The sequence below is a fragment of the Pseudorca crassidens genome, chromosome 3, assembly GCF_039906515.1.
Source record: "Pseudorca crassidens isolate mPseCra1 chromosome 3, mPseCra1.hap1, whole genome shotgun sequence".
NCBI classification, from domain to species: Eukaryota; Metazoa; Chordata; class Mammalia; order Artiodactyla; family Delphinidae; genus Pseudorca; species Pseudorca crassidens.
Window position 1 is genome coordinate 52023255 of NC_090298.1, and position 15071 is coordinate 52038325.

At 33.4% G+C, this 15071-nt stretch overlaps 1 protein-coding gene across 1 annotated transcript in view; it reads right to left on the reverse strand.

The window, feature by feature from the left end:
• The window catches only part of ADAMTS6 (ADAM metallopeptidase with thrombospondin type 1 motif 6), a 266226-nt gene that overhangs the window by 54914 nt on the left and 196241 nt on the right, over positions 1-15071 (reverse strand). The window contains exons 15-17 of the mRNA XM_067730807.1: positions 11408-11541; positions 9668-9791; positions 9064-9144 (exon numbers count right to left, since the gene is read on the reverse strand). Coding sequence (XP_067586908.1) covers positions 9064-9144; positions 9668-9791; positions 11408-11541 — 339 coding nt within the window. The remainder of the gene's footprint in view (positions 1-9063; positions 9145-9667; positions 9792-11407; positions 11542-15071) is intronic.

Here is a 15071-nt window from a genome sequence, read left to right on the forward strand (position 1 = left end):
CCACGTAGAAGTAAAGTAATAAAAGGAATTTTGACCCAGGTCCAGCTCACAGAGTGTCCACTGAGTCCATGAATCCAGTCAGTGGTCATTTCTCTCAGACCTGAATTTAAAATGGAAACAGGGGGCTTCGCTGGTGGCGCAGTGGTTGAGGGTCCACCTGCCGATGCAGGGGACATGGGTTCGTGCCCCGGTCCAGGAAGATCCCACATGCCACGGAGCAGCTAGGCCCGTAAGCCATGGCCGCTGAGCCTGCGTGTCCGGAGCCTATGCTCCGCAACGGGAGAGGCCACAACAGTGAGAGGCCCGCGTACCGCAAAAAAAATAAAATAAAATAAAATAAAAATAAATGGAAACAGTATACTTGGTAGCTGGCATAACCTTCACATTTATCTCTTGATCTGTAAAATAACACCTATCCCAGTGGGGAAGACCAGGTTGAAGTCTCTGAAACTTCTCTCCTTCCCCCAGCTAAAACAGTAAACTACAAACAATATTGCATCTTGGAGTGGGGGCGGGGGTGTGTGTGTGTGGATTGCCAGAGATGAATGCTACCCATAAGGTCTTAAAGTGTGCAAGGGTGGTGGTCTCTACCATATACCTATTTACTTCACTTGTGTGGCCCCTACAGAAACTAGACAGATCTTTTTGGATGATAGTAGTCTGTTGCAAACTCAACCAAGGGGTACGGTTGCTGTGCTGGATATAGAGATGGGATTCTTGACCATTTTCTTAATCACAAATTAAAATAGTAATTTTCCATGTGAATGTCAAGAAGATATTAAGTATTTATAATGTTATTGATAGAAAGGAATGAAAGGCTTATCTATAGGAATAAAAATGTGGAACTAGCAAGGGAAATTATGACTAAAGGAATAACTGGGGATGGAGGTGGGGTTAGAGAGCAGATTTTCCTGTCCAAATATTAAAACAGTAATTATACAAATATGGGGTGGGAACAACCTGTGGTATGGTACACAGATGGACAGAACAACAGAACAAAATGGACAGTTAAGAAATAAACAAAAGTACATACGGGAATTAATATATAACAAAGGAAGCACCCTAAATTAGTAAAGGAAGGATAACAAGAAATGGAACTAAGACAAAAGACTAGCTTTTTGGAAAAAAAAAAATGCTGAATTTGTCTCATTCTTTATATAAGAATAGATACCACAACTCCATTCCTAGGTATATATCCTAAAGAAGTGAAAATAGGTACTCAAACAAATATATGTACACACATGTTCATAGTAGCACTATTCCCAATAGCCAAAGGTAGAAACAACCAAATGTCCATCAATGGATGACTGGATAAACAAACTGGGGTATATACAATACAATGGAATAACATTCAGCCATAAAAAAGAATGAAGAACTGTACATGCTTCAATGAGGATAAGATTAAAAAAAAATTACACTGAGTGGAAGAGGCTGAGGCTAGACATAAAAGGTCACATATTTTATGCATCTATTCATAAGAAATATCTAGAAAAGGTAAATCTATAGGGACAAACAGCAGACTGGTGGTTGCCAGGGGCTGGGGAATGGGAAGTAACTGCTTACTGGACACCGGGTTCCTTTTGGGGTGATGAAAATATTTTGGAATGTACTAAATACCAGTACGCTGTTCACTTTAAAAATGTTTGAATTCTATGTTATTTGGATATTACCTCAATAAAAACAAAGTTTAAAAAAAAGAGAGAAAAGAATAAATACCAGATGGGTAAATATTTAAATGTAAACATAGTTAAATCATAAAATGGTAGGAGAAAATGTAAAAGTACTTTTTAAAAAATAATATTGGGGTATTGAAAAGCTTTTCTAAGCATGACCAAAACCTCAGAAAGTATAAAGAAAAAGATTAGTAGATATGCATGCATAATTTTTTAAACCTCTATAGGAAAAAACATATAAAAAAGTTTAAAAATATGTGATAGAAAAAGGGTTATTAGCACTACTATACAAAAACTTCTATAAATAAATGAGTGATAATTTTGATAATGATTATCATGCTTTGACAGTGACAAACATGTCAATTTAATTTTTTTGTTAGTATGCTAGCTTCTTCAAAAACTTTATCAGGCCAGATAAACAAGAAGGCCCAAAGGACTATAAGGGTCATGATGCAGAGAGTCTCTGACTCTCTGGACCTCTGCCACTTGTTCTTAAGAGTATAGACCATTTTCATTCCCCCCACCCCCATCTGCCTGGCAAATATATCTGTACTTTCTTGACTTCACATATGTTATAAAATTCATTTGATTGTCAAAAATAAATCTAATTAATCTTTTGAGATAAGAACATGTTAACGAAATTTAAGGATTATTTAGTCTTAAATTTGTCTTGTATTTAAAATTTTTTATTTTCAACTCTCACAGTAATTCTCTGTCTCATTTGAAACATCAAAATTACTTGGTTATATAGGACATCTGAGCCTGTATCACATGAAACAGTAAAAATAAAAACAAAACCTCTAGCAGCTTTGAATTCTCCTTCAATTTAAGCTCTCACTTTCCATTTTCCCATCTACTCACTTAAGGAATCCTAACTCACCTTTGCTGGTACCACAACGTAGTTCAGAAAAACACCAAACATTTAAGAAGGACTGAATAAGAATTTACTAAGGGAGGAGGATGTGGCATTATGGACAAAGAATTATCAAAGGGAAAACATCTGATGTCTTATTTTTGTTTTGATTCTTGCTGATGCAGAAAAGAATCTAAAATTATGGTATAAAAATAAAGGAGTCTTCCTTTATTAAAGGAAGGAAGAGCCTGATGATACTGGTATTCTACCTAAAGATGCATTCTAGATATAGTCTTATTTTTAAAAGATTTAAGGAAAAACAGGTGGTATTTTAAGGGGAGTAAGAACTCAACCAGATTTCATAAGGGTCTCTGCAGAGTCTAAATCTGTCTCAAGGGATCAAACATCAAATAAACAGAATTTCCACTTCTTTACAGAGGAAATAACTGGGATTGGACTTGCCCTCCAATTATAAATAACTAGAAAACTCACAAAATATATGAATCAGCTGTTTTTAGACATTGGCCAGGACTGTGCAGGACTGTGACACAGGCAAAAAGGAACACAAGGTGAGTCTCATAATCTCCCTAGCTTCCTGCCTGGAGGTACTTTCTGTCAGTGTAGACCATGAGAACCCAAGCAGAGGATGGTGGTCTCACTGAGTTAAGGAGACAGAGATCAGAAACTGGGAAGGCTAAGATACTTGGAATTTGCAGAACCAGAGAATTAGAGTAAAAGGAGGGAATCTGTTGCTGAATAGTAATCCATGTATGCATAGGATAAAATTCCATGAAGCCAGGCCAAAAAAACCACCAAAAAACAAACAAACAGAAACGAAAACAAAAAACTAGATAACCACAAGCAGAAAAATTTCTCGAGAAAGAATTCAGAGAGTTTCAACCACTAGGGCATTCAGCAGAGAATCATGCCTTTTTAGTAGGGCTGAGCAACTCTAGAATTAAGGCTACTCTGGACTCACCTAAACAAAGCTCAAATACAAGCCTCAAAGATATCAAGCTCATCAACAAGTTAGTTAACACTCTTTAAAGGATAAAACAACAACAACAGCAAAATCCAGACTCTCAATAAAAATATATTCACAATGTACAACATCCAATGAAAAATTACTACAACTGGCAAGAAAGGGGAAGATATGGTACAAACCACGAAGAAAGCCAAGTAAAAGCAACAGACTCAGAAATGATAGAAATTATGGAATTAGCAGAAAATAACTTTCAAACAGCTATTATAAATATACTCAAGGATTTTAAAGGAAAACAAATATAATGAGAAAAAACTGGAAGATATGTACAGATGGATGCTCAGATCTACACAAAGAAAGTATGCCAGATACAATAAATATGTAGGTAAATAGAAAATAATTTTTCTTATTTTTAAATTTTTAAAAAGGATAACTGACTCTTTAAAACAAAAATAATAACAATGTATTGTAGGGTTTATAACATATGAAAAAGTAAAATGTGTTTTTAAAAAATAGCACAAAGGATGGAAGAAGACAATGGAAGTAAACTGTTATAAGCATCTTGCATTATACATAAATGGTATAATATTATTTGAAGGTATATTGTGATAAATTAAAGATGCATTTTGTAAACTCTAGAGCAACCACTAATTAAATAGAAAAAAGAAGTATAGCTAATAAGCCATTAGTAGAGTCCAAATGGAATACTATAAAACACTTGATAAACCTAAAAGAAGATATAAAAGGAGAATAAAGGGAAAAATACACGGAACAAATAGAAAAACAGCACAATGGTAAACTTAAACCCAATGATTTTAACAATTACATTAAATATAAATGATCCAGACGTGGAGCTGACAAACTATGGTCCACCACCTGTTTTGTAAATAAAGTTTATTGTAACACAGTCATACCCATTTATTTATGTATTATCTGTATCTGCTTTCACACTACAATAGTAGAACTTAATAGCTGAGATAGAGACTTCATGTCCTGTAAAGCTGAAAATATTTACCATCTGTGCCTTTACAGAAAAAGTTTGGCAAGCCCCCCATTTAGAGACTGTAATTGAAAAAGCAAAGATGGTTAGATACAATAAGAAATCAGAGTCAAACTACATGTTGTCTAAAAGAAACATATTTAAAGTTCAGAAACACCTACATGTGAAAAGTGGATGGATGGAAAAGAATTTACTATGCAAGCCCTAATCAGAAGAAATCTGGGTGGCTAGATTAGGATCAGTCAAAATAGATGAGGGTCAAAGAATATCATCAGAAATAAAGAGGAACATAGGATAATTATGAAATGTTCAATACATCAAGAAAATCTAACAATCTTAAATGTCTATACACCTAACAACAAACTGAAAATAAATGAAGCAAAACCTTACAACTAATGGGAGAAATAAACAAATCCACAATTCTAGTTGGAGATTTCAACATGATTCTTTCAATATTTGCTGAAACAAGGAGGCAGAAAATAAATAAAAATGTATAAGACTTGAACAAAACTGTCAACCAATTTAATCTAATTGACATTTATGGAATACTAAACCCAATACCACCATAATATACATTCTTCTCAAGTCCACATGGAATATTCACTAAGAGATACCATATTCTGGGCCATAAAAACACACCTCAACAAAAGAACTAAAATCATACAAAGTACCTTATCTGTCCATAATGGAATTAAGAAAAAACCCCAAATATTTGGAAATTGAATAATACCTTCTAAGCCATGCGTCATATGGTAAATAAAATATTTTAAATTGAGTGTTGGAAAAAAATATATCAAATATATGGGATGAAGTTAAAGCAACGCTTAGAGGGAAATTTATAGTGCAAAATGCCTATTTTAGGTTAGAAAAAAGATCTTTAAGATCAATAATCTAAGTTTCTATCTTGAGAAGCTAGAAAAATAACAAATTAAACACAAAGTGAATAGCAAAAAGGAAAAAATAAAGAGAAGAGTGGGAATCGATGTACTGGAAAATGGAGAAATAACAGAAAAGTCATTTAAACCAAAAGCTTGTTCTTTGAAATGATCAATAAGGTTAATAAACACCTCACTAGAACAATCAAGAAAAAGAAGATACAAATCACCAATGTGAGGAGTGAGAGAAGAGCCATCACTACAGATCCTACAGGCATTCAAACAGAATAAGGGAATGTTATGCACAAAATTATGCCAATGAATTCAACAACTTTATATCTATTACAGAAACTGAATTTTTCATTAAAAACTTCCCACAAAGAAAACTCCAGCCCAGATGGCTTCACAGTTGAATTCTATCAAACATTAAGAAATAATACCAATTTTACCCAGACTTTTTCAGAAAATAGAGAAGAAAGGAATATTTCCCAACCAACTTTATGAGGACAGGTTTATCCTAATATAAAAACCAACAAAGATGTTATAAGACTACAGACCAATATCCCACATGAACATAGATGCAAATATTCTTAACAGAATATTAGTAAATCAATTGTAACAATATATACAAAGGATAATAAATTTATGACAAAGTGATTTTTATCCCAAGAATGCTAGATTGATTTAACATTTGAAAACCAATCAATGCATTTACTATATTAACGGGAAAGGGAGGAAAAAAAATAACACATGATCATGCAGTAAACCTCAAAACCTATTCATGAAGAAAACTCTCAAAACTAGAAACAGAAGGGAACTTCCTCAACCTGATAAAGGGCATCTACATAAATCTTCTAGCTAACATTATATTTAGTGGTTAAAAAAAAAACAAACAAAAAACCCCAAAAAACTGAATTCTTTCCCTTTAAGATAAGCAACAATGAAAGGCTGTCCAGCCTCCTCACTTCTATTCAACATTGTACTGAAGGTCCTGATCACTATTATAAGGCAAGAAAAACAATATAAAAGACATAAATATTGCAAAGATAGAAGTAAAACTGCCTTTGTTGAAGGATGACATGATAATCTATGCTGAAAATCCTAAGAAATGTACAAAGCAACTATCAGAACTAATACATGAGTATAATCAGGACACAGGACATGAGGTCAATACAAAAATAAATCAATTGCTGTATAACAACTGACAATTCAAATATGAGATTAAAATATCAATATCATTTACAATAACATCAAAAAGCATGAAATATTTAGTGATAGATTTTTTAAAGATCTATATGTGCAAGATGTGTACACTGAAAAATAAGCATTACTGAACAAATGTAAAGACTTAAATAAATATACAGGTAAGTCTTTTCACGTATTGGAAGACAATATTTTTAAGATGTCAATTCTCCCCAAATTGATCTATAGATTCCAAATAATCTTTTTGTAGAAATTGACAAGCTGATTCTAAAATGTATATAGAAATGTAAGGGACCTAGAAAAAAAAAATTATTTTGAGAAAGAGGAACAAATTTGAGGACATAATGCTTCCTATTTTCAAGACCTAATGGAAATCTCTATTAATCAACACAGTGTGGTTTTGGTTTAAGGACAGACATATGGAACAATGGGAGGGAACAGAAATAGACCCATACATTCATGTGCAATTGATCTCTACCACAAATGTCAAGGTAATTCAATGGGGGAAATAACATTCTTGAACAAAGGGTGCTATAGTAATTGAATATCCATGTGAAAATAACTGAATTTCAATCCTTACTTTATACCTTACATAAAAACTCAAAATGGACCATATATCTAAATGTAAAAGCTAAACCCATAATTTCTCTAAGACATATTGAAGACAATCTTTGCAATCCTGGGGTAGGCAAAATTTCTAAGATAGGATGTGAAAGCACAAACCATGAAAAAATTAATACATTAGATTTCATCAGAATTAAAAGACACCATTAAGAACAGAAATAAACAAGCCACAGATTAGAAGAAAATATTCATAAACATATATTTGAACAAGACATAACTAGAATATATAAAGAACTCAGAACTTTATAAAAAGAAAAAATGTAAAAATAGGCAAAATATTTGTTTAGACATTTTACAAAAAAAAATATCTACATGGGTAGAGTTAAAAAGACTGACAATACCAAGTACTGACAGGATGTAGAGCAACTGGAACTCTTTTACATTACTGGTGGAAATATAAATGATACAATCACTTTGGAAAACAGTTAATTTAATTAATTTCTTATAAAGTTAAGCATGTACTTATCATATGACCCAGTGATTTCACTCCTAGGCTTTTTATCCAGGAGAAACGAAAACATATGCCTGCACAAAACTTGTCTATGAATGTTCAAAGAAGCTTTATTCATAATAGTTGAAGACTGACAATGACCCAAATATCCATCAACAAGTGAGTGGATAAATAAATTATGGTATATCCAAACAATGGAATACTATTTGGCAATAAAAAGGAATGAACTTCAGATACACTCAACAATATAGATGTATCTCAAAAACATTATGTTATGAATGAAAAAAAAGCCAGATATAAGAGTGCATACTATATGATCCTATTTATGTGAAATTCCAGAATAAATAAAAGTAAAATAATAAAATGTCAGAAAAGAGATCAATGTTTTCTGAGGCTAAGGCTAGGGGGACTTGACTGCAAAGGGTAATGAGAGGATGTTTTGGAGTCATAGAAATGTTCTACATCTTGGTTGTGGTATTTATATGTATATCTATATCTATATATATATATAGAGAGATACAGATAAAATTGTAAATACTTTGTGAACTATACACTTATAATGGATGCATTTTATTATATGTAAATTATACCTCATTAAAATTGATTTTAAAAAATCAACTATGGGGCTTCCCTGGTGGCGCAGCGGTTGAGAGTCTGCCTGCCGAAGCAGGGGACACGGGTTCGTGCCCCGGTCTGGGAAGATCCCACATGCCGCGGAGTGGCTGGGCCCGTGAGCCATGGCTGCTGAGCCTGCGCATCCGGAGCCTGTGCTCCACAACGGGAGAGGCCACAACAGTGAGAGGCCCGCATACCGCAAAAAAAAAAAAAAAAAATCAACTATGGGACTTCCCTGGTAGCACAGGGGACATGGATTCAATCCCTGGTCTGGGAAGATCCCACATGCCACAGAGCAACTAAGCCCATGCACCACAACTACTGAGCCTGCACTTTAGAGCCCGTGAGCCACAACTACTGAAGCCCACTCACCACGACTACTGAAGCCCAAGCGCTCTAGGGCCCGCGTGCCGCAACTACTGAGCCTGCGCACTGCAACTACTGAAGCCCATGCACCTAGAGCCCGTGCTCCGCAACAAGAAGCCACTTCAATGAGAAGCCCGTGCACCACAAAGAAGAATAGCCCCTGCTCACTGCAACTAGAGAAAGCCTGTGCACAGCAATGAAGACTCAATGCAGCCAAAAATTTAACAACAACAACAACAAAAAATCAACTAACCCAGTGAAGAGTAAGCTATAAACTACTAATTTTTTTGTTTAGTTCTTTCATGTGGAACTTCTTTTTAACATGAAAGTGTTCTACCTCAAAGCAGTATGTCTTTTCCTTCATGATACTGTGGTGCTTTTCCTCATTAATTTTTAAAATCTAGCAAAATATGCTACTTACCAATATAGTTCTTTGACATGGCAACTTCTCTGACTTCAATGTGAACAGAGCCTCTTGGTATCTGCACTACTTCCATGTAGCCTGGAACACAGAAGACAGCCAGTAATAAGCAGCATCTGGAGCTTTCATCAGAAAATGAGTGTTTAGTAAGCATTCAGTAATAACAGTTTCCTTATTCTTCCATGCTTCCTTTTGTACTTTATAAATTGTGAATAATGAGCAAATTCCCCTTTGGGTTCATGAATACATCTAAGAGTATTTTTCTTTTCCTCTAAAATTATCTCAAGATATCTTTAAAGTCTCAAGATATATAATATTGGTTCATTTTTTTTTTTCCCTCAACACATGGCGCCCACTTCAAGGCTCTGTGGGAATTCCCATCTTAAAGAAACGTGGCTAAATGAAGTCAAGTAGAAATGGAATAATATGTCCTTAAAATATCTAACCTGAAGCCATATTTAATATTTAAAGGACTGAAAGCAATTTGGGGGAAAACCATTGTCTGCCTGAATAAAGAAATTTTTAAAATAAGGGGGGAAATCAAATATTTTGGCTATTCCAAGTACACCAGAGGTGTGAGGAAGAGTTCTTTCTACACACTCACCTCCTCTGGGCAACGAATCATTGAAGAACCCTTCAATGGCATCACATGTGCTTCCATCCCCTCCACAGACTCGACATCTATCTTCCCTAGCATCGGATCCCAAAATATTATCACAACCTACATGCTGAAAACAGAGAAGAATATTCAGTGAGTCAAAAAGAGGAGGAGCTCTTGGACCCACTAACCAAATGAATATAACTTATTTATTTACGTGTTTTTCCAGTACAGGAAATCTAAACAGGGAATACTTTCCTCTTTCCACTTATACCTTCATTCCCTAAGTAATTCTAGCTAACACTTCTCAACACGTAAGTTTAAAGAAAAAAATTCTGATTTCCCCAGGAATGTACACCTGTATTTCTAGCTTAGACTTCTTCTTCATGTATGGATACCAGGCTCCAATTCTTAAAATATTGTAATTTGTTGGCAATGGGCTCTTACTTATACCCTCAATTAAGAAATGCAAGAACTAAGAAAAAATGGCATATGGTCCTACACAACAAGGGTTATAACAACAAGAGTCTTGACTGAGCACTATGGTTTGCCCTTTCTAAACCACTGGCTCTTTTGGATATCCAATTTTTAGTGTTAGTGTCAAGGATTAGTTGTGGAATTCATGCCTGAGGAAATCTCTAAAAATGAATGAATACCTGTTTCCATTAGCTGAATAAAATTACCATAAAGAAAAGGAGATATAAACATGAAATTTTATTGTAGAAGCTGAAATTCTACCTTTCAATTTTGTATTTAATCATAGAAATGTGGCCTTCATATATTTTTGGCATATTTTGGCACTTAAATTTGTAATTTGACTTTTAGCCATTAATACCAGGCATGCAATGTCTGAATACAACCTGTGCCTGGGTCTTGGTTATCTGAAAAACATTTTTATACCGTCCCAGAAATAACTTTTTCTTCAAGTAAGTAAATAAACACACACACACACACACACACACACACACACAGTGCAACATCAGATACATTTGGAGACAAGTTAACCAGAAGGACAGAAACTTGCAAGAAATTATGAGAGTAACTAAAATAGACAGTGTTTTTTTATCTCATCTTTCTCAGTTTCTGGCATTTAGTTTTATGTTTCTCTTTAAGGTCAAACAAAAGCAGACAAGGAAAAAAGTTAAGAAAACAGTGTTTTTTGTGGCTAATTTCTTATGATAAGATTCATACACAGGTCTAGGAAAATACCATGGATTTGCTCCTGCAATTCCCAACTGTTCTGGTTAATTCTCTGAAGTAAATGCATTAATAAGAGTAATTCTATAGCAAAAACCATTATAAATGCTTCAAAAGAAGACAAAATGGGAAGAGCATAGCTGTTTTACACTTTGAGGAAATATTTTGCTATGAAATATATCAAATAATCTTTCATTGAGAACACACAGTAGACATATGAATGAGCTGAATCCTCATTCCCCCTCTTTGCTATCATCTTGTTTGTAAACAGAAGAATAATGGAAATTAAATTCCAAAATATCTTCATAGCTCTAGCAATCCCTATAAACATAACTAGAACACCAGAATAAATCACACTTGCATGGTGCTTGAAGGTGAATGGATAATTCTACCTTTAACTATGTATATTTCCTTACTGAAAATTAAATTAAAATGCAGCCCTTTATTAAAAATTAGCATAGTATTAATTACGAGCTACTATATGAGAAAAAAAAGACAGAAGTCTCAAAAACCCAAACAAAAAGCAATGAAATTCATAATCTGAGCAACCTTGCATTCTCCATTGATACAGATATCCAGTGAATCTGCATTGCACTGAGTCCCATCAATCACCGCAGGGGCACGTTCAGTGTAGAAATTGTAACCTTCAGCCAAGCAGTTTAACGCACAAGGTTTTACCCCACCTGGACAAATATAGTAGAAGAGAAATAAATGGAGTGGTTCTCCTAAGGAACAGTGATTCAGTATCATCCACAGCATATTTACGATTGATAACAGACCATCACTCTCTGACTATATACCTAGATGTGTAGGTTTCTTTTCTTCTTTGCTAAAATTTCATGTTTACTTTCATTGCTTGTGCAACTTGAAGGAGGACCTGCTGAGTAATCTTAAGGTTTTAAAATTTCAGGTATTTCCCATATATATTTTCAATATATTTTAGGTCAAAAGGGATCGCAGTGGAGGTAACTGAATGTTGAAAAAAATGGATGAAATAAAAGCAATTTTGAAAAACTAAAAAAATAAAGTTTAGGAAGGCCTTGAGAATGACTTTGTATGACAAATAGAAATTTATGCAAATTATATCACTTGTTACTGAATACGATACAAAAACTGCTACTTCAAGCAGAGATATGGTAATTGTAAAATAAAAGTAAACTTAGAGCTGCTTTAAACATATATTCCATGAAAGTGGCTCTAGCATGGAGATAAATTCTTATGAGATTAGCAAGTCAAAGATAAAATTAATTATAGCACTAAATTTGAAAAGTTCTTATGAGATTAATAAATCAAAGATAAATATTGGGTTGGCCAAAAAGTTCGTTTGGGTTTTTCTGTAAGATGGCCAACCCAATATTACATAGCATCAAACATTTTTAGTTTAAATAAATTGAATAAAAACTAAAAGAAATAAACTTGAATAATTTTTTAAAAATCTAACTTTATATTGTGAATAAATGCATACACTAACTTGAGAATTTTCATTTTGTAACTTGAAATTTGTATTTCAATAGCTGTGTGTGTATTTCAAGGTTGACGTGAAAAATAGGTATAAATAGTAGCAATTTTAAAAAAACAAGCAGATTACATATCATAACTTCTCAGTATATTGGAAAAGTAGCAATCAATATGGATTTATTTTATTCAAAACTGAACATAAAAAAGCTATTTATAAAAATGTAATTATTGATTAAAATTAGGACTTAAAAATACTTTCTGTTGAACCTTTGTTCCATGATGTTTAAAACATTTTGGCCTTATTATAATGATCTGATAAAATTTCTTTGAAATAAAGAAGACTTCCTCTAAAAAAGAAAATTAGACAGAAAGATGAAATGACATGCCTAGGTCTTAGTGAAGGCAGAAACCAGGTTTCTACGGGGTGAAGTAAAAGAGAAGTCAACGGAGTGATGGAGACAATGATAAATTATAGAGAGAACAATTGATTAAAGTAGATCACTGTTACAGTGGACTTTTGTCATGTAAGAAGATGGCCCAATATTGTCAGACATTGTTTTTTCAAGAGGAGATGAAAACCTAGACTTTAAAAATATAAACTCTTGGGCTTCCCTGGTGGCACAGTGGTTGAGAGTCCACCTGCCGATGCAGGGGACACGGGTTTGTGCCCCGGTCCGGGAAGATCCCACATGCTGCAGAGCGGCTGGGCCCGTGGGCCATGGCCGCTGAGCCTGCGCGTCCGGAGCCTGTGCTCCACAATGGGAGAGGCCACAACAGTGATAGGCCCACATACCGCAAAAAAAAAAAAAAAAAAAAAAAAAAAAAATATATATATATAAACACTCTTCTTGGAAACTCATAAAAAGTTTTCAAAAATACTGTGGAGGCTAAAACATGTATATAAGTAAAAACGGTTCCTGAACTGCCAGTTTACAACCTCTGGCTGAAGTCTGTGTTTTCTTCCATTTTCAATGTCTACAGGCTATAGAACTTCTATATAACATAATGTTATTATTAGGCTTAGGTTAATGATACATTTTGCTGTACTGAGAACAGAAATAACAAGTAATAAATAAAATAATTTCTTCCTGAACTGATAATCAAGGTATTATATTTATTTTTATAAGATTCTCATGAATAAAATTGCTCTAAATTTCCACAGATCTAACTGGGATTTTTTTTTTCATTACTACCCAGTGTAGTTCTTTCGCCATTTTTTATTGTAATGCTTTGGAATTTAATGCAGCTTTTTATGCACCAGACTATAAAAAGAGAACATGAGTCTTTTATTTACACAATTTTAGTATTAATTATGTAAGGTAGTATTTGATAGGCAGAACACATAAATGCTCTGGTTGTATTCCTTAGCCCACTGCACTGTGTGATAATAATACAAATATATTTATTCTTCCTTTATTGCTGAAGATGTGTTCAGCTTCCTCTGCTACAATAAGTTTTCAGAAGAGGTAATGTTATTATTTCAAGAAGGGATTTAAGATGATTCTCTGAATGGAAGGTCACATTACCAATTACCTTCAGTAAAGCTTATTATGAATTTAGGGTTAATTTACAAAGCACACAACTATCTAGATGCTAATTATTAAATCTGTGAATTATTTCAGAGACTTACTTCTACAGTAAGACAAAACAATCCCAAATGTATATGCACCTAATAAAAGCAATTCAAAATACATGAAGCAAAAACCTACACCCACACACAAAAAGCAAAGCCATAAAACAGTTGAAGATTTTAACACACTTCTCTCAGGAACCGATTAAAAAACCAGAGCAGAAAAAAATCAGAAAGAATATAAAAGATCTGAACAATACTATCATGCAGCTTGACCTTGTTGTCATATAGAACACTATATCCAACAACTGGAGAAAACACATCCTTTTCACGTATACATAGAACATTCATCAACCTGGACAATAAGCTGTATCATAAAACAAATTTCAACTATTTTAAAAATTTAAATCATACAGAGTATTCTCTGATCATAATGTAATTAAATGATAAATCAATAACAAAAAATCTAGAAAAAATCAACAATTTAGAAATAAAAATAACACAGTTCTAAATAACCCCTGGGTCAAAGAAGAAATCACAATGTAAATAAGAAAATATTTTGAACTGAAGGAAATAAAAATACATCAAATGTTAGGAATGCAGAACAGTAAAATAAACCCCTCCCCCCAAATAATAATAAGAGCAAAAAATTAATTAGAAAAAAAGTACTAAAACCAAAAGTTGATTCTTTGAAAAGAGTAATAAAATTGATAAACTTCAAGCAAGAATGATCAAGAAAAAGAGAGAAGATACATATTATCAATAGCAGAAATGGAAGAGTGTATATCACTACAGATCCTATAGATACTAAACAGGATAATAAGAGAATGGTATTATCAATTATCTGCGAATAAATTGGACAACATGGAAGTAACATAAATTTCTTGAAGACACAAATTCAAAAACTGACATAAGAATAAAAAAATCTGAATAGCTCTTTATCCATTAAAGGAGTTGAGTTTGTAATAAAAAAATTATTTTCACAAGAAAATACCGAGCCTAGATGGTTTTATTAGTAAAATCTATTCTAAGGAAGACATATTATCAACCCTACAAACTCCTTCAAGATAAATAAGGATTCTATTTCTGGAAGCCAGAGTAACTCTGATACCAAAACTTATCAAAAACATGACAAGAAAAAAATTTACAAATCAATATTCCTTATGAAGATAGATGTAAACATCC